This window comes from Lepisosteus oculatus, chromosome 28 (genome assembly GCF_040954835.1).
Source record: "Lepisosteus oculatus isolate fLepOcu1 chromosome 28, fLepOcu1.hap2, whole genome shotgun sequence".
In the NCBI taxonomy this organism is placed as follows: Eukaryota; Metazoa; Chordata; class Actinopteri; order Semionotiformes; family Lepisosteidae; genus Lepisosteus; species Lepisosteus oculatus.
In genome coordinates, this window is record NC_090723.1 from 3679835 (window position 1) to 3703113 (window position 23279).

The window sequence follows — 23279 nt, forward strand, 5'->3', positions numbered from 1 at the left end:
TCTAGGCGACACGTAGAGATAAGGATTTAGGGCGCTGAACGGCGATACAGCACCGCTCCCAGCTTGTGCAGGCAGTGTGTGTAAACGCTGACGTCACCTTCGTCGGCTGCTACCGAGCCTCTTTCAAGATGGCGTTACACCTGCTCGCCAGCTGGCGATGAGCAAAACAAAACGTGACACGGAGGGGGGACCGAGCGCGCTGTTTTGTGGTTTTTAAACTTTCGTCGCTCTTGACACCTCCAGCATGTCCACCGAGGAGCTGTCGACGTCGGACAGCGAGCCGGCCTTCGCAGGGGGCGAGCGCTGGGCCCCGGTGGGGGCCGTGGCCAGCCCGGAGGACGAGGAGCCGGCGGACGGGAAGAGCGACGCGCCGGGACCGCGGTGCCGGGGCGCGTCGTCGGCAGGAGCGGCGGACATGGCGACGAGGCTGAGGAAGCTGCAGGAGGAGCAGGACCTGCTCAACTCGTCGCTCCTGGCCCTCACCTCGCATTTCGCCCAGGTGCAGTTCCGCCTGAAGCAGATCGTCCACGCACAGAGCGAGGAGAAGGAGGGGCTCCTGCAGGAGCTGGAGGAGTTCGCCTTCAAGGGCTGCCCCCACGTCCTGGGCTGCCGGGCACAGGATGCTCAGGTGCTGGAGAACTCGGTAAGCAAAGCATCCCCCACCGCCGGACTTTAAAGGGGGCTACGAGTCTCTTCTGACGTCATCAGTCGTCGGCGTCTTAAAAGCGACATTCCCGGCTGGAGTCTTCCATGGCAGAAGTAAGATTCCAGCCTGTGGTGAAAGGTAGTCGCCACTGCGTGTCTTTCTACGGCCGGAGACATAGCCATGTCTTGGTATTTTACGGTAAACGCTTAAAGTAAGCGGGTGCCGCGTCAATCGTGGAAAAGAAAAAGAGAGCCGATTCAAGTTGCTAAGAAAGCTGTAGGAAGGCCGTCCAGTATCATGACCGGGGAACCCTGCCCTTGGCGATGTGTGTACTCTCACCCCCTTCACAGACGGCATTCCTGAGTTTGAGCATTTGTTCCGAAAGTAACACGAAACCACAGTCTTGTAGATTAACAAATGAGCAATTGGATCAGAACTGCAGCTCTGATGTTGAAGGTGATGTTGCAGCAATGCAGGAAGTTGCCGTAAGTGGGTACGGAGCACATTAGCCCAGCAGTCTAGGTATGGCACTGACCTTGACACCTAAGTGTACACCCTCAGTAGAGCAGACAGCTGCGCTCTTCACAGCGACGTTCAAACGAGGTGTCAGACGTAGGTTTCTAACACTGCCACGCCTTTTTAGACTAACACAGTTACCTCAGTGAGCCCTACACAGACAACGCCTTGAGCTGGTGATTCCCTTCTGACACCAGGCTTCACAGCAGACCAGACGTCATTGTAGCCGATGTGTTTGCCTGAGATTTATACTATGAAAATGCTGGAGTAGCAGTCTGGACCTGTTCCAACCTACTGCATCCTGTGAATGTTTTGCGATGCATGCTAAATTGCTAATCTATATTGTCCTTGTTCCACTTGCAGAGCAAAGTTACCTTTGTTGTGCCCATGTCGTGCTCCTGCTTGTGATACAATTAAACCTCGTTTTTTTTCTTTTGATTCACATGCTTTACTTTCAGGAGGAGCTGGTGAGTATGACACTGTCATAGCATGGTGGCCTCTTGGGCATCTTTGTCTGTGATTGCATTGTGAAAGGGGTGTACAGTGGAGTACAAAAGACTGGGAAGAGAGGATATGAAAAGCCTTTATTACTCCAGTAGAGCCAGTAATTGGTGTCTGAAATGACATAATGTTATTATATTTGCCTGATGCAGTGTCCAGAACTGCTGAGATTAAGCATGCAATAAACATGTGATAGAAACACCTTGTGTAGTAAGCCTCAGTGCAGTACAGTGCATAGCTGTTTTACATTTACTTCTACCAGAGTATTTTGTAACATCATTTCATGTCTCACGTTACCGTTCAATCTAAATTTGCAGATTGTCCTCTTTAAGAAATCTGACTTGATCTACATTCTAGAGAAATTGCACAATAAGAAATTTGGTGTGGATCCTGTTAAAGCTGGAAAGTCAAATCGATGTCTGCGGATATCCAGTGAGATTTAGTTCACTGTTCCCTTTAGTGTTCGTCATTTGTTTTGACACCCAAAGAAGGCTTCAAAGGCAAAACGCTGCGGGTTCCTTATCATCTGTTTTGTATTAGTGGTATGATAAACAGTTGTAAGCACAAAGACTCAGCGCGTTCGAGAAACAGTGACTTTAGCAGGGTTTCTTGTTTCACGAACCCCATCTGAAGAAGATCCCCCTTGATGAACCTTGAGTCACGACATCGCTCCTTTGAATAAGGTAGTGAGCAGTATGTAGTAGTTGTTGGGGCTAAGAACTGCAGTTATGGGGCGAGGAGGGACGTGTTATTATGCTCCATCGCAGATCCAAGAGATCTGCTCCCTCAAGCCAGTTATGTAAATGATGCATTGCTGCTGCGGAGCTGAGCGCCGGGGGCTGCAGAGAGGAGACTGCGAGGCCTCTGACGGCGTGCCGCCCTGCCTCCGCAGAGCGAGAGGGAGAAGAGGGAGCGGCTGGAGGCCCAGAGGGAGAAGCAGAGGGAGCTGATCGTCCAGCTGAAGACGCAGCTGGACGACCTGGAGAGATTCGCGTACCAGGAGGGCAGCTACGACTCCCTGCCCCAGTCCGTGGTCATGGAGAGGCAGAGGGTAAGAGAGACCAGGGGTTTGTGACAGCCTGGCTACTTCCAGGACCTTCGCAAAGTTCACGATTTTGTGCTTAATTTCACATTTTCTTATCCCGTCGATGAATCTATTTTATTACTGATTTTTAATAACTGGTGTGAGAAACTGGGACTGTAGTTCCCCTTTAATGGGTATGTATGTTGTATAGCTAAGACAAAGCAGATTGTTGCTTATACAGCTGCAGTATAACGTCCGTTTGTTTCCTTACCACTGGACTCTGGTCTTTCAATTTGGTTTTGCATGGATTTTGGACCGATACCGTCTCTGGAGTCGTGGATGAAACCAGCTCGGGGTGGGGGTTCTGTTGGTCTTTCCCAGGTGATCATCGACGAGCTGATCAAGAAGCTGGACGTGAACCTGAACGAAGACATCGGGAGGCTGTCCCCCGAGGAGCTGCGCCAGAGGGTGGACTCCGCCATCGCGCAGATCGTCAACCCCGCGCGCGTCAAGGAGCAGCTGGTGGAGCAGCTCAAAACCCAGATCCGAGACCTGGAGATGTTCATCAGCTTCATACAAGGTGCTCGCATTGTAGCCTGTCCCATCGTGGCTTTGGGTACTAAACCTTCTCTTGGCTCCTCTCCTAAGAGACTTCCTGCAGAAGTGTTTCATTTGTTATAGTATTACTGGAGGACAGTGGAGGACTAACTCTGGTGTGCCGTCTTATAAAGGCATGTGAACCTCTGGCCATAGTGACGCAGGCCCAACAGTTGTGAATGTGTGTGATTACCATCATTATTTACACAGTGCCACCTAATGGCGCACCAGAGTTAGACCTCCACCCTACATTCACGTGTACTTTTCAGTCTGGTACGAAATGGAACAACCTGCCAATTTCGTAGTTAACGGCACAAAAACATTACTCCATGCCTGGTGCGTTTACACTTGCTGCCCGTCAGGTCTCGAATCGCTTTCATGAGTCTTCTGCATCACATTGTCCTTGAAAAAGAAAGGCTTAATCTGGCGGTGAGTTCAGTGTTCTCGTCTGATTACAGATGAAGTGGGGAACCCCCTGCTGCCCGGTAACGGGCAGAGCCAGCCAACAGGATCTGCGAACCCCAACATGAGAGGCCCAGCGGGGAATAGGAAAGGTCAGTTGTGCAACGGCACATCAGTTCGCCTGATGTGTGAGTGTATTGTTTTGGTTTTGAGTCTGTCTACTTTCATTGCCACACTGAAGTCACCGTTTGCCCTGAAAACCTTGGTTCACCCTGGCCAAGACAAAAATCGGTCATTAATCGGTGTTAAGGTTAGCACGGTGATGTGGTGGTTAGCATTGGTGCCCTGTAGCTCTGGGGCCCCAAGTTCAAATCCTCACCACAGTCCAAAGACAATGCTGGTAGGTTAATTGGCTTCTGGGAAAACTGGCCCTGGTGTGTATCTGTGTTTGTGTCTGTCTGCCCTGCAATGGAGTGGCGTCCCATCCAGGGTGTATCCTGACTTGCGCCCTTTGCTAGCTGGGATAGGCTCCAGCTCCCCCGCCACCCTGCACTGGGTGAGAACATAGACCAGCAGTAGATTTCACAACGCGCCGCTTGTGAAGAGCTTGCATGAGCTTTGGCCAGTGTGACCAGACGTTTCTCGTGCCCGGGACCGCGAGAGCAGTGTGGAGTTGCGCCGCTGACCGCTGCTGCTCCCTGTGTTGTGTGTGTGTGTGTCTTTGCGCGCAGTGGACCCGGAGCAGGCCAGGAAGATGCGGGAGACGGGGCTGCATCTGATGCGCCGGGCGCTGGCCGTGCTGCAGATTTTCGCCGTGAGCCAGTTCGGCTGCGCCACGGGGCAGATCCCGCGCGGGCTGTGGCGGCAGGACGAGGCCGCCCAGGACTACGGGCCCCCGCTGCGGCGGCTGGAGGCCGCGGTGGACAGGGTGAGGCACCAGGCCCTGCGGAGGCAGCCCGTGGAGGAGCACGTCATTAATTACACCAGCGGGCCAGCCTGGGGGGCCCGGGATGAGCTGACGGCCGCCGTGCGCAAGGAGCTGGCCATGGCGCTGCGGGACCTGCTGGCCCACGGCCTCTACGCCCCCTCCCAGGGCATGAGTCTGGTCCTGGCACCCATCGCCTGCCTCCTGCCCTCCTTCAGCTCCTCCCCTCAGACGCTCCACCCCTGGGAGCTCTTCGTCAAGTACTACCAAGCCAAGAACGGGCCGGCCTTCGCGGAGTCCCCTGCGCGCAAGCTCTCGCAGTCCTTCAGCCTCCCCGTGGGGGGCGGTGGCGCGGCCACCGTGACCCCCAAGCAGTCCCTGCTGTGGGCCGTCCACCAGGTCCTGCGCGAGCACGACCCCTTCAAGCGCGGCGCCGACTCGGAGTTCAAAGCGCTGGTGTGCCTGGCCCTCAACGAGCAGCGGCTGGTGTCCTGGCTCAACCTCATCTGCAAGGCGGGCAGCCTGGTCCAGTCACACTACCAGCCCTGGAGCTACATGGCCCAGACCGGCTTCGAGAGCGCCCTGCACATCCTGAGCCGCCTCAGTCACCTCAAGTTCCACCTGCCGGTCGACCTGGCCGTCCGCCAGCTGAAGAACATCAAGGACGCGTTTTGACCCCCCCTGGGGGTGACGGTTCTGGCAGCCATGTTGCTGCTGGGACGTCACTAACAATTGTCGAATTGGAGACCTGTGACGTTACACCTACAGCACGATTCCACTGCAATCACAAAATCAGCAAACGAGTTTTACAGTCGTGGGAGGGTTTGTTACATGTTCATTTTTAGCGAGCCATGTGGTTTACTTACTCATTTATTGCCCACTTTAGAGGGCTCCTGGTCACAGATCTGCCCTCATAATTTTGCCATATCTGTACAGAATGTTTAACATTCCAAAAACACTACTGGGGTTTTTTATATTTGCATTCTATATTTTCATGTTGTGAATTCGTTTCTAACTCGTTCTGTGTCATTATTGGCAATGCCGTCGAAAGCTGACAACCAAAATCAAAGTGCACCGTGATGTATGCTTGCCTGTGCAGGGTACTCTGTATCTCGCTGTGAGTCAGAGGTTTCCCCGTTGTTTCGATCTTGAGCTCATCAGGGAGACACCGCTCCAGCTCGCGTTGAGCCTGTGCAAAGCTGCTCCAACAGAAACCCGTCTTCACTGAAATGATTAAGTCTCCTCCTGTACTGCAGCACTTGTGGCTGTAAAGAAACTGCCGATTCCCCAGTGCACGGGTGTAAACTGCAATATACATTACAATTCTAAATTATGTTAAAAAACTCTAAATCGGCACTGCAGAGAATAGGAACTCCTTGTGCACTGTAGTGTCATCTGGTTTAGTTCTATGCCAACAAATCCATAATGTCTTCAAAGACCTACTTCAAAGCTGTTGTGGGTCTTAAGAATATAACTGTTTCACATCTTTTGAGGGACAGGATATCATAGTACATCATAGTACTTTTATGGTCTCAGGATTAAAAACACTATTAATAGTAGAAGATTTCTCATAGTAAACCTGAATGTATGACTGTAAAGATCTACAAACTGAGTCAATGCCAATGCAACTTACAATTACTAGTCTACTGTGGTATGTATTGCTTGCTAAGACTATTAGAATATAGCGTGCTTAGAAAGCAAACTAAAAACACACTGGATGTAGTTTATATTTGTAGTACCTTATGACAGAAACTTGATGAAATGAGTTATCTGCACAGATTTTTTTTTATGGCTGCTTACTTTTGCTTGTTAAAAATAAGAGATGTGGTATTTTTAATATTAAGGAGTTTAATGTATGCTGTATATTATAATTAAGCTGATCATCAAATAGAAAGGGTCCTTAATTTGTCGATTTGGGGGCTGACAGAAAAAGTAGAACATTTTTATTAATTCCAAAAGGTGTTTGTAATGTATGCATATCAAAAAACAGAACTGAATGTACCATTGTAAAATACTGTATGATATAAATCAAGTTAGCAGCTCAGCTGAACTGGTAAGATGTGGGCAAGTGTGGAAACACATGCAGTCCCCTGCACAGTGCAGCAGGGGGCAGTCAACACAGGTCCAGTCAAGGGATGTGCAGTCCTGTTCCTGGAGGGACAGTTTGCCATGTGTCTGTCAAGGTACCTTTAAAGCAGCAGACTTTGAAGAGCTGCTGCTACATTGGTCCACTTAAGGCAGTAACCAGCTCGTTAAGTGCTGAGTTGAACCGGCTCTACAGGATCAAGATTAGAGACCTCCATTGCAAAATGGTAATTTGTGATAGATTGAGTTGATTTTACTCAGGAATCACTGGCACATATTCTGATTATTCCTCACTCCATGTAACAGTAAGTCTGGACAGAGAACACTAGCTGAATCAAATCCAGGTGTACAACTACAGATCTGGCTTGGCGTGTGTATTGAGGGAATGCAGAGAAAATCAGTGTTCCTATGCTCTTGTCTTTTGTTTAGCAGAACTTTGATTAAGTGAGTTTTTTCATGTATATACTGTGACTGCGCTTGCCAGACAAAGATTGACATTGAAAGGAGACATTGGTCCTTATTTTCCACATGGGCACATTGCCTGCTCCAAAGTAAATGAATTAGGTGGGCAATTTGCCTACACCCTGCACTTGGCCTAGAGTAAAAATAAATCTCATAGACATTTTGTTTTGCACAGACTGATATCCTTGAAATCCAGATTAACACCGTCAGTCATAGTGAGGAAACCTATATGGTTATACCCAGTTGTCACTGACTCTTGGTTACGTAGGACAAACTGTTCTAACTTATTGCCAGATGTTCTGGCTGCTTGTTAGTGCAAGCTGTGTGCTCCTTCGCTGCTGTAGGATTCCAATAAAACCTTTTCCTCAAGAAACTCCATGTTATTATGTGAGAAAGGAAAGGGTAGTAAGAATACTTCTTTTGGTCCGTTACAGATGAAACAATGGGCCTTCTTGAAGTTTGGCTCGGGTCTGTGCAGTTTAATTGGGTCATTGTGGTTTTTCAAGCTGCCTTTCCTAAACGACTTCCTGAGAAGTCTTTTGTTGCTTTACTTGTATTGTGTATTTGCAGGAATGGAACATGTTGTGTACTGTAGCTAAATCCAGGAAATGCTTCTGGCCTGTCTGGGTGGGGCATCTTGAAGTAATCTAATCCTGTCTTCATTCGTACCGCTCCTGTCTTCCCAGGAAAAAATTGTTCCCTTAAAAAGTCACAAAATGTATTGACGCTTGAAGCAATTGCTCTTCAAACCCATTTTAAAGCGAGAGTTGACATCTGGAGAAACTGCTGGTTTCTTGGTCTACCTTTGGGTGGGTCCTGCTGACTCGGTCCATATACAGTCGATATAGTTACCTGGTGCCAAATCCATACATTTGATTTATTTGGAGGTTATAAAGTCAGAAGCTGAATGAGCTGCCCTTGGTAAATGAGGTACACGTCGACCATTACTAGTGGAGGTGTGAGGTTATTGTGCCTGCTCCTGGAAACTTAGGAATGACGGGAGGTTTAGCATGACTGCCTTGCAGCGCTGGGGCCCAGGGTTCAGTTCTGGGGGCAGTGTCTGTGTGGAGTTTGCATGTTCTCCCCGTGTTTGCATGGGTTTCCTCTTGGTGCTCTGGTTTCCTCCCACAGTCCAAAGACACTCCAGTGGGAGTGGATGCCCTTCAGTGGACTGGCGTCCAATCCAGGGTGGATCCTGCCTTGAGCCCATTGCTTGCCAGGTCCAGATGGCAAGGCTCTGGCAGACATACATTTTAGAAATACAAAAATCCGATGTGTACTTTTTTTTGTGGAATTAATCACACGGGTTGTTCAAATGAAATTTATGTATTTATGTATTTATTTCTCTGTTTTTAGTAGAATAGAGATACCTAATGCTAAAGACATTTTAAAACCAACAATTAAAAGTATTTGATTGCTGACAGGCCTAAGTATCATCTCAATACGTAGCAGTGAATTTGGGAAGTCAGTAATTTTCCACAATATTTTCTGTTTCCTCTGCCCTGTTACTGCTTCCGGCTTCCTTGGTGTCTTCTTTAAGAAGGTGTAATTTATTGTGTGATCTGGTTAAAGCTGTACATGTGTCTAATTTATCCTCATGTAGAGGGGTGTGTATATATCTTTGATTTCCAAAAATATATTTTCAGTAATGTGTAAATGTATTTGATTTGTAGATATGTCTGTTATTTGACTGACAAATGCAGAGAATAAAAATTTCCAACTGTACTTTCCGTGTTTGTATGCCTGTGTTTACTATTGACGGCAATTTCAGATAAGTTTCCTCTTCATTCATTAGCTAGTAAGAATCAAACGAGATTGTTGCATTGTCATTGGATTTCTTTTCACTGCAATTTCCTTTTTTTGGAGTTTATAAAAGAACCACACAGCAGATGCCATCATGTCTTGCAGTCCCAACAGTGCATGTATCTACCCATGGAACTGGATGTTTTAAAAAGAAGGATTGAATGATCAAAACTATCCCTTAATCAGCACTATAACACAGTATCATTAAAAGAACAGCGAACCCCGGAACTGCTGTAGCCTCGATTTCGGTATCCAGCCTGTAGTTATGAAACCATCCTATCCTTCAACAGGCGACGGAACTGACGTCACCTCTATTTGGTGTGAAAGGTCATCTTAGGCCCTTAGCACTTCCTTTACTGAAAGCGGCCGCCATTGAGCAACAGCGGTATGTAATCTTTCCCACACTAAAATCTTCCTGCATCCTTAGAAAATCAACGAAATATCAAAACTCAAGCGGCGTTTTGTGTTAGTTGACACATTGACGGCTTAGACGGGATTGGTATTGGGTGATTTACTGGTATTGTTCGAAAGATATAGCACATAAGAACTGCCCAACTTGTCGGTACCATATTGGTACTGGAATATGGCAGCGTATACAGCCCTAGAGGTTAATTCTTCTATTGAAACTGTTCTGGGTGTCTCTCTTCGGAGGCATGTCACCTACCGAGGCTGTTAATTAAAAAAAAAACACGATTTCGCTGTGTCTGTGCTGAGTACAGTGAACGGGCATGCATTGTATTCGGCACAGCCAAATGGCTGGCAGTTCGGACATACTCGGGGCTGTGTGTGCAGACCTTTTCCTCGGCTGCACTGTAGCTTAGGGGCTCATTTCTTTGAAAATGTTTAGCTCGGGGTGGAGTTGACGTGTTCCTCAGTCCCGAGTCCGAGACGAAGCATTAGAAAGTCGCTTGCTCTTTTCGAAAGTCTTGATTCACCGGAGCGCGATGGACGTTATCACTGCAGCTTCATACTCGGGAGAGGAAATAAAATAAAACTTACAGGTGGTCACTTCCGGACCATTCCAATAAAAATAGAGAAGACGGTGAACTAGTCTGGTTCTTCACGCGTGCCTTCGTGGGTGGTTGCTGAGTCGGTCTTTTCCTTCTTGGTTTGCAGACATGGGCAAGTTCATGAAACCCGGGAAGGTGGTCATGGTGCTGGCAGGGCGCTATGCTGGGCGCAAGGCTGTCATCGTTAAGGTGAGGCGGTTTGTGACGGACTGATTCTGACCCTGCAGAGGCACCGTTGCCTTCTCAGTTCCTGAGGCATCCCGGATCTTGGTCTGTATTTTCTTGCCCTGCTTTGACGGTGGGCCGTGTCATCAGCGGCTGTGTTTCTGGGCCTGCTTGAAGAGTTTCAGTGCAGTGGTGCTATCGAATTAATTTCCTCAGCTTGGATGGTATTTGACAGTATTGCATATCCTGTAATTTTGAGGAATGCTGTGGAGTATCTACCGGGACAAGATTTTCATTTTGCTATCTTGATAAAATTCCCTTTATTCTATGACTACCATTTTGGACCATTGCACGTCAGGCGGTGGTGTTCACGGCCATGTGTTGTGTTCGGTGCACTGCGTCTCCTGCTGCATGGCTCAAGCCCCCCAGGCTCACTGTGGTTTGTTTTCCTGGTTAGAATATTGATGACGGCACCTCGGACCGTCCCTACAGCCACGCTCTGGTCTCCGGGATTGACCGCTACCCTCGGAAAGTGACCACCACCATGGGCAAGAAGAAGGTCGCCAAGAGGTCGAAGATCAAGGCCTTTGTCAAGGTGTACAACTACAACCACCTGATGCCCACCAGGTGAGTGTCTGTCGTGGCAGGGGATGTCCTGCAGGCATGTCGAGGGCACTGCCAGGCTCTGTCTTCTAAAAGGACTCCGTTTTTCTTGCCCCTTTGTGGCCATTTGTCTTGCACATCAAGAGCTCATGAACATATAACATGCAGCAGTGATACAATGTAACAGAAGTACAGGACCACGATAGAATATAACCGTTACAAACATCTCTCCATCAGAACTCTTCCAGTACCGTGAGATTAAAAACAATTAGCAGGTAAAGTGTCTAAAACAATAATAAGATCCCTGCAAGATATTGACTGCTTTTAGAGTGTAAAAGAGAGAAATGCTCTCTTCGTATTTATCCAAGGGATTTGGAACTTCCTCCCACCAAAATATTTAAGTCCTTTCAGTTGTGATAAATACATTAAAAACAATCTGCTTTTTGTTGAAAGTACTCACTTGCAATATCTATACAAGCACTGTGTGCAAAATGATAAACTCATAGATCTAGTTGCAAATTTGTTCTGGAGAAGTGCTGTTTGACTAAAATGGTAAAGGAAAATGAACTTGTGGAACCAAACGGAGACATTTTGGAACAGCAGAAACTGCTCTCCTTCACTTACTACCTTTTTTTTAAATTTGCACACCCGGTTTGCCTTTGTCTAGAGATGTGCAGCATACCCAGGAATCAGATGCATGCCCTCATTTGCACCTTTCTAAAATTGTTCAAAATCAATTACTTGTGATTGTGATACTTGGAATTTTCCTGGAGTGTGTTATGGAGGTGAATTCTGTTACTCATTTCCAGTCAAGATCAACTTGGTATTGAAACAATTATGGATGCAGGAGTGGGTAATGAAGTCTAAGGATGTCGCGCTTATTATGCACAGTCTTAAGAAATCTGTGGATTTTACATTTTTATCAGTGGAATTTGTGACCAGAGCTGCTTAAAAATACTTGGAATGAACATAACCATCAGCTAGCGGTAGTTTTATTGCAGGGCCATATTGAATAAAGTAATGCTAGTAGCTTTATATAGATTAACTGAAGTCTTTGGCGTTTTCATCCAAAGCTGCTGGATTAGCTGTTGAAAACTAAGTATTAAAATGTTTCTGAAACATTTTTCACTGTACATTCCTGCCTCAGTCTGGTGTTTTTGGCTGATGAGATTTTCTGTCCTGCTCCCTGCTCAGATACTCTGTGGACATTCCTCTTGACAAGACCATTGTCAACAAGGACGTGTTCAGGGACCCTGCCCTAAAGCGCAAGGCCAGGAGGGAGGCGAAGGTCAAATTCGAGGAGAGGTGAGCCTTCGTTGCCCTGAGATGGTGTTACGATCCCAGTAGTACTCGTGAGAAATGTTCTCCTGCTGTATTATGTTTTGTAAATGTTATTAAATATATTCAGTGTTTTAGTGAGTTTTATAAACCTTCAGTACCTTAAAAGCTTTTTTTTCTATCATTCAATACCATAATGTACGTTAAAGCTCCAGAATTCAGAATAGTTGTGAGTTCAGCAAGGAGGGTTTCCTGCAGTGATGATTAAAATGTTGTTGTTTTTTCCCCCACCACAGATACAAGACCGGCAAGAACAAGTGGTTCTTCCAGAAGCTCAGATTCTAAACTTGTATGATTTCATTAATAAATATGTAAAATCCATAGTCTGGTCTAGTTTTTACTTTCCTGGACTTGTCACACTTGACAACGTGGTGTTTTTGTAAGGAAGGCTGGGGCTGATGAGTCCTCTGAGGAAATCCAGGCGATGTAGGTAGACCTGTAGGTGATGTTCTTCTCTCTGGACCAGATGTCCAAACCTTTCCCCCAGTATGGTCAAGGGAGATCCCTTCTGTTGAGACATTAAACCAAGGTCAGTAAAGAATCCCGACCTTCTTGAAGAGAAGGTATAAGATCAGATCACTTTATTATTAGCCATGTACAATTTCTTGAATTAGGAATTTCTTTTCACATACCCCAGCTTGCTCTCCATGAAACACACAGGGGTGTAGGGTCAGCCATTTATACGGCGCCCCTGGAGAAGTTGGGGTGAAGGGCTTTGCTCAGGGGCCCAACGGAGTAGGATTCCTCTGCTGGCCGCAGGATTGGAACCGGCAACCTTCCAGCCACATGCACAGATCCTGAGCCACAGTGCCACCACTCCGCCCCATCTGTTAACCCTGGTCTCCTGGCTCAAATTCAATCTGGGTTTGTATAATCTACCGTTCCTGTTTTTCACTCTTAAATGTAGTTTACTTCACTGCCTGGTTTGTTTGTTGGGGCTGCTGGCACATTCAGGTAATTATGCTTAGGCCGGCTGTGTGCTGCACTTCAGAGGTGGATGAAATTTGTCGCTTCGATGTGTAAAGTCCTTTGGGATGGAAAAGCACTGTATTGCATGCAAGCACATTTTTTTGTAAAATAATTTTGCTGTGCTGGCGAGTTTCCATAGTGCAGGAGTTGGGTTTCACATTTCATGTTTTTTTTTTTATAGTTGATCCTGGCATCGGCCAGGTGGGGCTCCACATTGGTGGTGGGAGGGGAGCAGTATGTGAAGAGCATACAAAAACTCCTAAAAAACGGAGTACTAAATGTGGTCTTTCATTAGTGACTTGTACCAAGGGATTACAGGCTTCAGCAAAAGAAGAGAACAAAATGATGGGTGAAACCTTGAAATACCACATGTGCCTCAATCATCCAAGGCTGCTTTCCCATGATATGTGGCTGTAGAATGGCATCCATGGTTGGCAAGATATCAGCCTCCCAGAGGCTGTCAGATTGCTGTGGAGAGCTATTCCAGATGTTGATCAAGTTACCCTAAAGCCAACCCTGAGACTTTGCATGGGTCTGGAAGTGTTGCTGGTGGGGTTATCTTCTGCATGTTTGGGAGGAGAGGGGTGTCGGGTTAATAACTGTGACAGCCAATGATGGGATTGGAGTGTCTAGCATCAACTGATGGAGAACATGTCCTGTGTGGGAGTGTCTACTGTACAAAACCTGGGCCATATTCTGAATTCAGGAATTGAGCCATGAGTTCTATCACTGTGAGGTTGTCCTCGGGTATCACTGCATCCTTTAACATCCATTACATTCACCCTCTCTCAATTGCACAACTGCTCCCTTGCCCATTAACCCTCCGCAGGCCTGTGTATCGCCTGTCAGTGCCCTAAACTGGCCTTGACACCCAAGCCACGATCGACATTGTAACTTCTCAACGGGCACCACCAGTAAAGCAGCTTATGGCAGCCGTAGGGAAGAGGCTTTTGTAGGCTTGTAACTGGAAAAGGCTGGTAAATCACTTTGGGTTTTAAACTCAGACGAAGTAACATTAACAAAGGACATTATGGGGATACTGAGTGTATTTTGGAACTGCATCATGTAAGATATACGTTTAAATGGAGTATATTGATAAAAGGCACATTTTTTAAGTTTTTTTTCTGCATTAGAAAGCATTCACAGTAAAGACATGGCATTTGCGTGTTGGAATAATACCGTTTTGGTTTAAAATTATTATTGAGGACGTTTAAGGATCATGGCAAAATACGTTTTTAAATTTAAACTTCGCAGCAGCAGCAGTGACCGCTTTAAAAACACGAGCAAATTTTTAAAAAATGCCGGTGGATTCTTTCAGTTTCTCTGCCATTTTTAGTAAACCGAAAGTGAAAGGATAATACTTGTTCCTGGACGAAGAACGGGACGGCGAGCAGGCAGAGACGTGAGTCGTACGTTTGCTTAAGTGCCTCAATTGTAATTTAAATTAATAAAACTTAGGCTTGTAACTTTGAATCGAGTTCTAAAGTATAAAACAACAGTTGTCTCTTACGGGCGTCTTTAAACTGTGATTTAGCACAAGGTGGAGCTACTCACGAGTGGTATATGACGCAGGAAAACAGCATGTTTACTTGCATGTTTTATTTATATGTTGAGAAAGTCATTATAAAAAAATACGTTATCGCGAAAAAGTTTTACTTTGTAACTATGGCTGTTTTTCCTTATACTGTATATCAAATACTTTTATCTGTTTATACGCGTCGAAACGGAAGTCTTTAAATCGAAGTCTGACAAACGTTTTAAATGAGTAACAATCTGGATACAGATTTCAGAAGAGTAGCTCTGAAAGATACAGGAATTTAGTCCAAATTAAATGTTTTATTTTATATCAATCTGCCTTTCTCGAAATTTCTGTGATAGTCTGTAATAGTATACAGGCGTCTACAGTTCCTTATTAACGTCATGAAGTGCAGGTGGGGCAAAGGCATCTGGCTGCACTGACTGGTGTACTGTGTAACCACAGTATTACAGAACTGTTACAGTAAAATAGAGTGGTCTTTATAATTACAGAAAGGGCTGTTGCAATTTAAGGTACTTAAGGTACAATACAGTACATTTGAACTTTATCCTGCACAGCTGAAAGAGGCAAATAATACTGTTAACTCTGCAGGAAGGACTCTTAACCCACGCTCAGACAGTGAAATGTTCCTGCACTCAGAGGATGCAAGTTGTTATAAATGGGAGCAAAGCAGAGCTGGTGTCTCAGTGTATCTCTGTTAGGGGAGGCAAAACTGCACAGGTAGTGTCTCCTGCTTTGCTCTGACAGGATGATCGATTAGTGCCTGTTCTTTCTGTTCTGTCCACAGACCTAAAATAGTCCCAGCATCTAGAAGTAGGACATCCCCATTGCCCAGCAATGTCTGAGGAGGTAATGTATGGAAAGAAAGCTCTTTGTGCTGATTATACATAAGAATTAAGTCACAATAATCACTTTTGATTTTGGCTTATAATAGCCTCTTTTATTTTCTTCACCCTAAAAAAGCTCTGAAATGTTCTAGCATAAAACAGGACCTTGCAACCCCTGTCCCCAGGAGCCACAGTTCCCCTGTTTGTTTGTTTTTTTGATTGATCTAATTGTTTGAATAGGGAGTCACTTTGTGTTTTTGGTTTAAGAACATCATTAGATGCTTCTGGAAAAGCAGGACTCTTGTCCTAAAGATCCCTATATCTGGTATAGGCATGCATGCAAAAATGTTCTAAAAAGAGAAAGATTTAAAAACAGTGTTCACAGTCTTTATAACTTTCCCGTGTCACCCTGGTCATTGATGGGTATTGCAGATAGGCAAGCAGCTACACTGTCCTTAGTTAAGCTGCAGGACTGTCGTCATCCTGAAATTGCCCAGTTGTCTGCTTGAACAGCTTTAGAATGCAGTCAGATACCTATTTCTCATTGCATGGACAATCAAACAGTGTTTGGTCACTTCTAGCTATACAAGGTAAGCAGAGGCTGCCTCCATCTGCCTTATAGTTGTGCCCCAGTTGAATGAATGTCAGGAAAATGGGTTTGATAGGCATCTACTAGGTGAATATTTCTTAAAGCTCGTATTACATTTGAAAAGCTGTATCAAATGCGTTGCACAAATAATTGTATCTTCCAGTTCATAAATGAGTTTGTTTTCTCTGCCACCGTTAACTTACTTTTTTAACAAACATGCTTGAAAATAAATTTGACAAATTCTAGTTTACTTGGGTAAAGCATGTTGTTCTTTCACAAAACATGGTGAAAACTACATGCATTTTGTAGCTGTGGGACATGCAAAGAGTAACTGATGTGCCAGCTGATTTCTCAAATGGGCTTCTAAAGCGCATTAACAGATCTCCATGTAAGTACCAGTATTGTGTTAAAGTGGTCTACACCTTTTCTACTGCCTGTCTTACAGGACTTCTCCCTAGTTAGTACAGCTACAGCACAGGGACTTGATGGCTCTGTGTTATCCCCCCTGGACAGCATCAGGAAGGAGATTGAAAAGTACAAGGTTTGTGCTGTTTGTGACAAAACATACAGAACAGTTACAAGCAAAGGTGGCCAGGTGGCCATTTTGCCCAATTCATCTCTTTGGTAGTTAGTGGCGAATGGATCCGAGGGTCTCCTATGTCTTTTTCTTGAAAGGTGTCAGCTTTAACAACACTGTGTAGATTGTTCCGATCTCCCACAGCCTTTGGGGTGAAGAAGGGCCCCCTGTTCTCAGTTTTAAACACAGAGTCATGTAGTTTGCACTGGACAGGACAGAATCAGCCATGCACACTCTGTTTTGTTTGACAGCACTGGTATTTATAAAGAAAAAAAACCCGGAGCCATAAAGCCTGTGTGATTGTAAAAGTATTTGCACATTTGGACTATTTAGTTTGGTTACTTGAAGCTGATTGATCTCTGGATCTCATTTAAAAACATATTTTCTACTGTAACCTCTTGTGTGTGTATATATATAGTAATTAAATCCATGAATTGACTTAAAGGATTGTGCTGTAACTGATTTTTTAAAGCATTTTCACCTTAGATGCACAGTTCATGCCAAACCCCGCAACTCCATGCTACAGCCACTGGTGTTCACTTCTAGCAGAACAAGTGAACGTGCCACATGGAGAAAGAATAAGCTGATTTTATACCAAAACAAATGCAATTAGATTTCAGCACAATTTGACTATTAATCATATTTGTATGTGTTTTTTTTATTTTTATTTTGTTGTGCATGTTTAGAATTTATAGTATTCACAGAGCTCGGTCTGGCTACAATCTCAAGGGAGCTGCATCTGAACATTTGTCCGCTCTGGGTTCACTCGTCAGCCATTCCTGCTCTTCACTGTCGGCGCTGATTGTCATTCAGGGTAGAATGTGTTCAGCAGCCCTGACCTGCTGTCTGTTTGTCTCTGTGTCCATCTGTGAAGGAGATCTGTGACCAGATAATCACAGACCAGAACGACCTGCGGAATGATAGAGACAAGCTGCAGCAGATGACTGAAGAGTTCAAGTTGCGTTCTGTCAAACTCAAGCAACAATGTCAGGATGAAGAAGTGGAAAGATCCCTGACCCTTGATACTGACAAGGTTTGACCCTCCTGTTGACTGTGTTTCTAATTAAAAGAAAACTGAAGCTGGACATCCCCTGTGGCCCGGTCAGTGAAAACACTGGGTGTTGCCAGTCGGTGTCATCACCCGAATGCCCAGCTGGGATCCTCTAATGTTATTGTCCAGTCTCCTGAGCTCTGCTCAGTTATCGGACCTCGTTTCAGCCACAGGTTCCTCAGTCTATTGTGCAGCAGGACCTTAAGCGGCGAGGGTGAGTGTGCCCGGCGCTGAGCTGTCCCTGCAGAACAGGGCTTGTAGCTTGTGAGGTGATGTGTGGCTCTGACTGCTGCCTGTGTGGGAGGAGTTCTCAGTCCCACGTTTAATTAAAAATGGTCTGTTCCAGACAATTCCAAGATATAAAAAAGGAAAAATAATTTTCACGATTCAAGTGCATTACGTATTTCCGCTGTCCTGAAAGTCACAGTAGAAGGCCTTTTTCATGACGAGCAGTAGACTGTGCTGGTGTGAGGGTACGTGTGTCTGTGTAGGGGGAGGGTTTAGGCTGACGGGGAGCTGCTCTGTGGTTCACAGGAGAAGCTGGCTGAGCTACAGCTGGAGGAGCAAAAGCTTCAGGAAGAGGCTGAGAGGCTGCAGACTGAGCTGAGACATGTGGATGAAATGAACCAGCAGCTGAAACAGGAGACGCAGGTACACTGGTGCAGCCATGCTAAATCACAGCTTAACTTGACAGCATGGTAAAGAAGGGAGAAAGTGTGATAAGGCTCATTCAGTCACTGTCAAATTCAGAAATGGACACAAAAAGGGGAGCGCACAATGACCAAATACCTTTGATGTGGTTAACGCTTGTTAACACACAGGCTTTACCCTACTGGAATACAACATTGTATCAATTCCTCTTGTGTATAAATTAAATAATTATTTTCATCATGGTCATAGAAATGGATAGATATTCAGTGTAGAGATACCACCAGCTTGGTTCTGTGTCCTGAGACAATCTGAGAAGGTAGTTTCCTTATTCTGAATCCTAATGTTCAAGAGCTGCGATTCTTACAGGTGACCACTGCAGTGCCTGAAAGAAAAGTGGTTTTCACTGGAGCAACAGGTGAAGAGGGGTCCTCCAGCTTTGACATGAACCCCCGAATTGTGTACCCCATGGAAGGCGGGACGGCACTGATTACCTTCGAGGATGAGGAAGGTGTGACTTGAATAAGAAACCCTTAACTGCTGATCACCACAAATACAGGGAGCTAGATCAATTGTGGAACTAAAAGACATTTGGGAGGTTACATTTGTCTTTGAGAAATACATCTAGGTCTAGTCTTTAGGATTTGTCTGCTGAATGTGAATCCTGCTGGGATTGAGGAAATGTGGTAGCAAGCAGTGTTGCTTTCTTTCTTTATGAAAGTAATGCTTAAATATCAATTTCTCCTTCAACACTGCTGACAGATTAGCATTTTGGGCAACATATGGAAGACTGAGAAAACCAAATTTGTAGGTGAAAGGTTAGCTTTTTTCACAAACTGGCAGATTTGTTCAAAATGTTTTTATATAGTTGCATGATGTTTTAAAATACAGTTCTTGGATTAGTTGTTTGTAATGCACTAGCAAAGATCTATGGACAGCTAGGAACCTTTAGTTTATGAAGCAGAGCTCTGTAAACTGCTAAATGGGATGACATCATCATCACTCTTGTCTGTCTTAGTTGCACAGAAGATCCTGAGCATGAAATACCACGACGTCCAGCTAGGGGAGTGCTCCATTAGGCTGGAGGCCAGGCCGGTGCAGCTGCTGATGCCCAGCTACATTGAGGTACTGTATCAACACCACACTCCCTAGGCCAACATCATCGCCAGCAGCATCGTCACCCTGCAGCTCACACCTGGTAGCACACTGGAGCTCGGCAGCTGTGAGCCTGGCCAGTACCTGGACAGGAGACCTCCTGGGAAAGCTGAGGCTGCTGCTGGAAGAGGTGTTAGTGAGACCAGTAGAGGGCGCTCATGCTGCGGTCTGTGGGGGGTCCTAATGCTCCAGTATAGTGATGGGGACCCTACACTGTAAAAAAAAAAGGTGCTGTCCTTCAGATGAGATGTCAAACCGAGGTCCTGACTCTCTGTGGTCATTAAAAATCTCATGGTGTTTCTCGTAAAGAGTAGGGGTGTTAACACTGATGTCCTGGCCAAATCACCTCCTGAAAACTACCAATCATGACCTCTTAAAATCCCCATCTGGTGCACTGTGGCTTATTTGCATTATGGAGATGGGGGTACACAGTGGTGGTGGAGGGGAGTCCCCATTACCTGTAAAGCACTTTGAGTGGGTTGTCCAGAAAACGGCTATATAAGTGTAAGATGATATTATTGTTGTTGTTGTTGTTGTTGTTATCAGTGTCTATCAGTGTGGAATTAACGGTTTACAGACAATATAAGTTATTCTGTAGCGCCTGTGTTCAGCTGTTCTGCCGTCAGAGCGTGTTTGTCCAGCCCTGCCTGCCCCCAGCGGTGTCTCTGACTGACGGCACCATGTGCCCTTGCTGTGTCAGGTGGAGACGCACGTGTCCAACAGGCGGATCCTGGTGTCCAACCTTCCCAAGGACGTGGAGGAGAGCCGCCTGCTGGACAAGCTGGAGCTCTTCTTCTCCAAGAGCCGGAACGGGGGCGGGGAGGTGGAGTCCTTGGAATTGCTGCACGACTCGGGAACCGTGGTCATCACTTTCCTGGAGGACACCAGTAGGTCACAGGAATGGCTGGGGAGGGAGGGGAGGAGATGGCAGAGCGGGAGTCTGCTGGTGGGAATTGTAAGAACCTGTAACACTTTAGATTAGCGGTGGCAGATGCCATTTGTAAATTCTCCATGAATGAAATATATTTCTAAAGTGTTAAGGTAATCTGTACAGTGGATTAATTGGGTGCTAGTTATCCCTAATTCTGACCACTGCCTAAATCACACCCCTAATTCTTACCTCAGGGTTAGCGGAACGTAATACATTTTTAGAATTGTTTACGACATCATCAATAATATGTGAATCAATTGTTTAGTGTCAGTTATTAAGGGATGCTCAAAGAATTACCCAGGAATCTTTCCAGGTCAGCCTCAATGCGAAATAATTACATATCTGCTGGTTCCCTATGTATAATTGCAATCACCCACCACATTATTTTGTCCGACTAAGCAAATAATTATATCAATTGGAAGGAAAATCAGTAGGTGGCATGGTGGCACAGTGGTTAGCAGTTGTTGGGGCCCTGGCTTCATTTCCTGGGGAGCTGTCTGTGTGGAGTTTGTATGTTCTCCCCAATGTTTGTATGGGTTTACTCCGGGTGCTCCGGTTTCCTCACACAGTCCACACATGGTGGGTTAATTAGCTTCTGGGAAAACTGGCCCTGGTGTGATTGTACGTGCCCCTTGATGGACTGGCGTCCCATCCAGGGTGCTTCCGGCACGTCGCCAGTTGCTTGCCAGGATAATCTCTGGCTCCCTCATGACCCTGAATTGGATAAAGTGGTTAGAAAATGGATGGATGGAAGGAAATCGGGAATCCAACAAACTTCCCGAGTTTTTGTTTACGCTCCAAAGGAACAAACACAGAAAACAAACCATTCACTTACTTCACATTTGTCAGTAGCTAAACTCTGCTACCCTTCAGGACTAAGGAAGCAAAGACTCATCATCCTTTGTCTTCAACACAGACATTTCCCCTCTTTACCTTCCAGTTGCAAAACGCCTGACTGACATGGAGAACCACACTGTGGAGCTGCTCGGTAAAAAGTATCGTCTGAGGGTGACTCCTTTCCTGAACGGAAAGATCATAGACTTGCAGGTATCGAGCTGAACAAGAATCGTGTGTTTCTGGGGGGGGAGTTGAGTTACTGAAGTTAAAGAGTCTCAGAAAGATCATAAATGACAGGAGGTCGTTTGGTCCATCTGGCTTAAATTAGCTGGTAGTTAATTGATCTGAGCTCATTTAGCCCTTTTTAGAAGGAAACGAGGGTTATCAGTTTCAACCTCGTGGTAGTTTTTCTCTTTTCAAGACTAGAATCATGACATGTTAGCCTGTGTGAGTTAAGCCCAAGAATGTATCTACCCTTTTCTGTAGTGACTCCAGAGCAGCAATGTCTTATATTATCGAGATGAGTAAGGTATAAAGCAGGCTGCCAGCACAGCTGATAATGCTGTTAATATTCAATCTGTGCAAGTCAGCATGTGTACGAAATGCCAGACAGGGCCATTGCGAGAGGCCTCCAGTGTTATGAAAGAAGTACTGTTGTCTTAAAAAGATCTGTGCACTGGTCCCTGGGGGGGCTGCTGTTGTGGTTAACCCCTGTCCCGTATTCCCCTCAACCCCAGACTCGGGTGTCGGAGTCCCGGAGGACCGTGCAGCTGGTGGGCATCCCGAACATCATGGAGGAGGACAACATGCAGGACAACCTGGAGATCCACTTCCAGAAGAGCAGCAACGGGGGCGGCGAGGTGGACGCCTTCCTCTACAGCCCCCCGGGCAAGACGGCGCTGGCCGTCTTCGAGGAGGACAGCCCCGAGAGCGCATGAGCCGCGGGGCCGCCGGCGCCACGCCCCTGAGATATTAACGGGGGGTAAATTTACCTGGTAGCATCCCCACTTTTTGCACGACTTTTCCCTGGTTTGGTCCCTTGCTCGGTGGGGTCGGACCCTTCTTTTCTTGGGCATCAGCGCAAGGGGTTATCAGAAATCCACACCTTTCCCCAGTTCAATACTGCGCGAAGCCGAGACAACACACTTACCACCGCGTCGCCAGAGTGGGGGTGATATGTGCTGAGAAACTACAGGAGGGCGGGAGGAAAGCAAGGGGAAATAACGTGTAGGGCAGAGGAAGAGCGTGGTACAACCTTAACTCGGCTCTCGACGCTCGACTTCCCTGCGAGCCAGAACACCTCGTCCGAGTTATTTTAATCAAGCCGAGTGTCGCGGGGACATGACCATGTAGATTTATTGTGGTAATATTTCACCAGGGCCGGGCCAGGAGGCGAGGGAAGTGAAGGGAAGGTGAGGTAGTGAAGGCGATCAGGAGTTTATTCCAGTATACCGGAATCTGTGTAATGTTATTGAATTATAATGTGTTTGTATGTACAGTATTGATCTCCACCATTCATATGAGGGACTGGCCCCTGCATATAATTTTAGTGTTTTTACTAGCTTTATCTACATCTACGTATGTAGGTGTCTATTGCAGTTAATGAAAGGAACGACGTAATGGACAGGAATGTAATTGACTTAATCGACATTTTTTAAAGATTTTAGGGTGGGATTACTGGCCTTTTAAAAGAACTGTTGTGTTCTCTTCACTGTGCTTCAGACATTTTGAGCATTCGGTGCTATTCATCTGAATCTAACGGTGTCCTGAAAAAAACAACAAATCTAAACAGAAAGGTTTCTTGTTTTTGTTTATATCTTGTAGAATTGATTATCTTTGCAATTCTTTGGATTTCAAAACCTATGAACAAAATTTGTAACCAATATGTAAGATTATTTGACATTGTAATCTAGTGCAAAGTCTGGGACTTATAGGAGTATGAAAAATATTAAAAAAAGATGTTCTAATTTTCTGAAATTTGTGTTCTTGTCACTGTTTTTGCAAAAGGTTCTGTCAAAGTCTCCACAAAAACTGAAAACTGAAATCAAACTATTTTCTGTCGGCTCTGTGGTGGGTAAAAC

General features: G+C 45.8%; 3 protein-coding genes across 5 annotated transcripts; all 3 read left to right on the plus strand.

Moving 5' to 3' along the window:
- Positions 1-57: 57 nt before the first annotated feature.
- On the plus strand, positions 58-8883 carry rundc1 (RUN domain containing 1). Of its 2 annotated transcripts, XM_006638127.3 has the most exons (6): positions 58-643; positions 1621-1629; positions 2556-2714; positions 3069-3267; positions 3743-3838; positions 4418-8883. In XM_006638127.3, exons 1-6 carry the CDS (start codon positions 245-247, stop codon positions 5284-5286), a joined length of 1731 nt encoding a protein of 576 aa, XP_006638190.2. In that variant the 5' UTR covers positions 58-244; the 3' UTR covers positions 5287-8883. The 2 variants fall into 2 exon arrangements, with proteins under 2 accessions (XP_006638190.2, XP_015217450.2); XM_015361964.2 differs by lacking the exon at positions 1621-1629 and having other exon boundaries at positions 72-643.
- Positions 8884-9236: 353 nt separating this feature from the next.
- On the plus strand, positions 9237-12398 carry rpl27 (ribosomal protein L27). The gene is made up of 5 exons (XM_006638128.3): positions 9237-9346; positions 10078-10160; positions 10594-10763; positions 11934-12044; positions 12314-12398. Exons 2-5 carry the CDS (start codon positions 10080-10082, stop codon positions 12360-12362), a joined length of 411 nt encoding a protein of 136 aa, XP_006638191.1. The 5' UTR covers positions 9237-9346; positions 10078-10079; the 3' UTR covers positions 12363-12398.
- Positions 12399-14361: 1963 nt separating this feature from the next.
- On the plus strand, positions 14362-23175 carry ifi35 (interferon-induced protein 35). 2 transcript variants are annotated; one of them, XM_006638185.3, is made up of 10 exons: positions 14362-14448; positions 15371-15432; positions 16445-16540; positions 17451-17609; positions 18162-18278; positions 18645-18786; positions 19294-19400; positions 20131-20317; positions 21302-21408; positions 21936-23175. In XM_006638185.3, the coding sequence occupies exons 2-10, from the start codon at positions 15421-15423 to the stop codon at positions 22134-22136; spliced, it is 1128 nt and encodes a 375-aa protein (XP_006638248.3). In that variant the 5' UTR covers positions 14362-14448; positions 15371-15420; the 3' UTR covers positions 22137-23175. The 2 variants fall into 2 exon arrangements, with proteins under 2 accessions (XP_006638248.3, XP_015217492.2); XM_015362006.2 differs by having other exon boundaries at positions 14406-14455.
- The last annotated feature ends 104 nt before the right edge of the window (positions 23176-23279 follow it).

What these genes read in the sequence shown, in the direction of transcription:
- rpl27 (XM_006638128.3), top strand. Translation starts at nt 10,080, where the DNA reads ATGGGCAAGTTCATGAAACCCGGGAAGGTGGTCATGGTGCTGGCAGGG. An exon ending in AACCACCTGATGCCCACCAG is followed by an intron (nt 10,764 to 11,933) that starts GTGAGTGTCTGT and finishes CTCCCTGCTCAG; the next exon opens with ATACTCTGTGGACATTCCTC. An exon ending in AAGGTCAAATTCGAGGAGAG is followed by an intron (nt 12,045 to 12,313) that starts GTGAGCCTTCGT and finishes CCCCCACCACAG; the next exon opens with ATACAAGACCGGCAAGAACA.
- rundc1 (XM_006638127.3), top strand. Translation starts at nt 245, where the DNA reads ATGTCCACCGAGGAGCTGTCGACGTCGGACAGCGAGCCGGCCTTCGCA. An exon ending in GTTCATCAGCTTCATACAAG is followed by an intron (nt 3,268 to 3,742) that starts GTGCTCGCATTG and finishes GTCTGATTACAG; the next exon opens with ATGAAGTGGGGAACCCCCTG. An exon ending in CCCAGCGGGGAATAGGAAAG is followed by an intron (nt 3,839 to 4,417) that starts GTCAGTTGTGCA and finishes CTTTGCGCGCAG; the next exon opens with TGGACCCGGAGCAGGCCAGG.
- ifi35 (XM_006638185.3), top strand. An exon ending in TGATGCCCAGCTACATTGAG is followed by an intron (nt 19,401 to 20,130) that starts GTACTGTATCAA and finishes TTGCTGTGTCAG; the next exon opens with GTGGAGACGCACGTGTCCAA. An exon ending in GAAAGATCATAGACTTGCAG is followed by an intron (nt 21,409 to 21,935) that starts GTATCGAGCTGA and finishes CCTCAACCCCAG; the next exon opens with ACTCGGGTGTCGGAGTCCCG.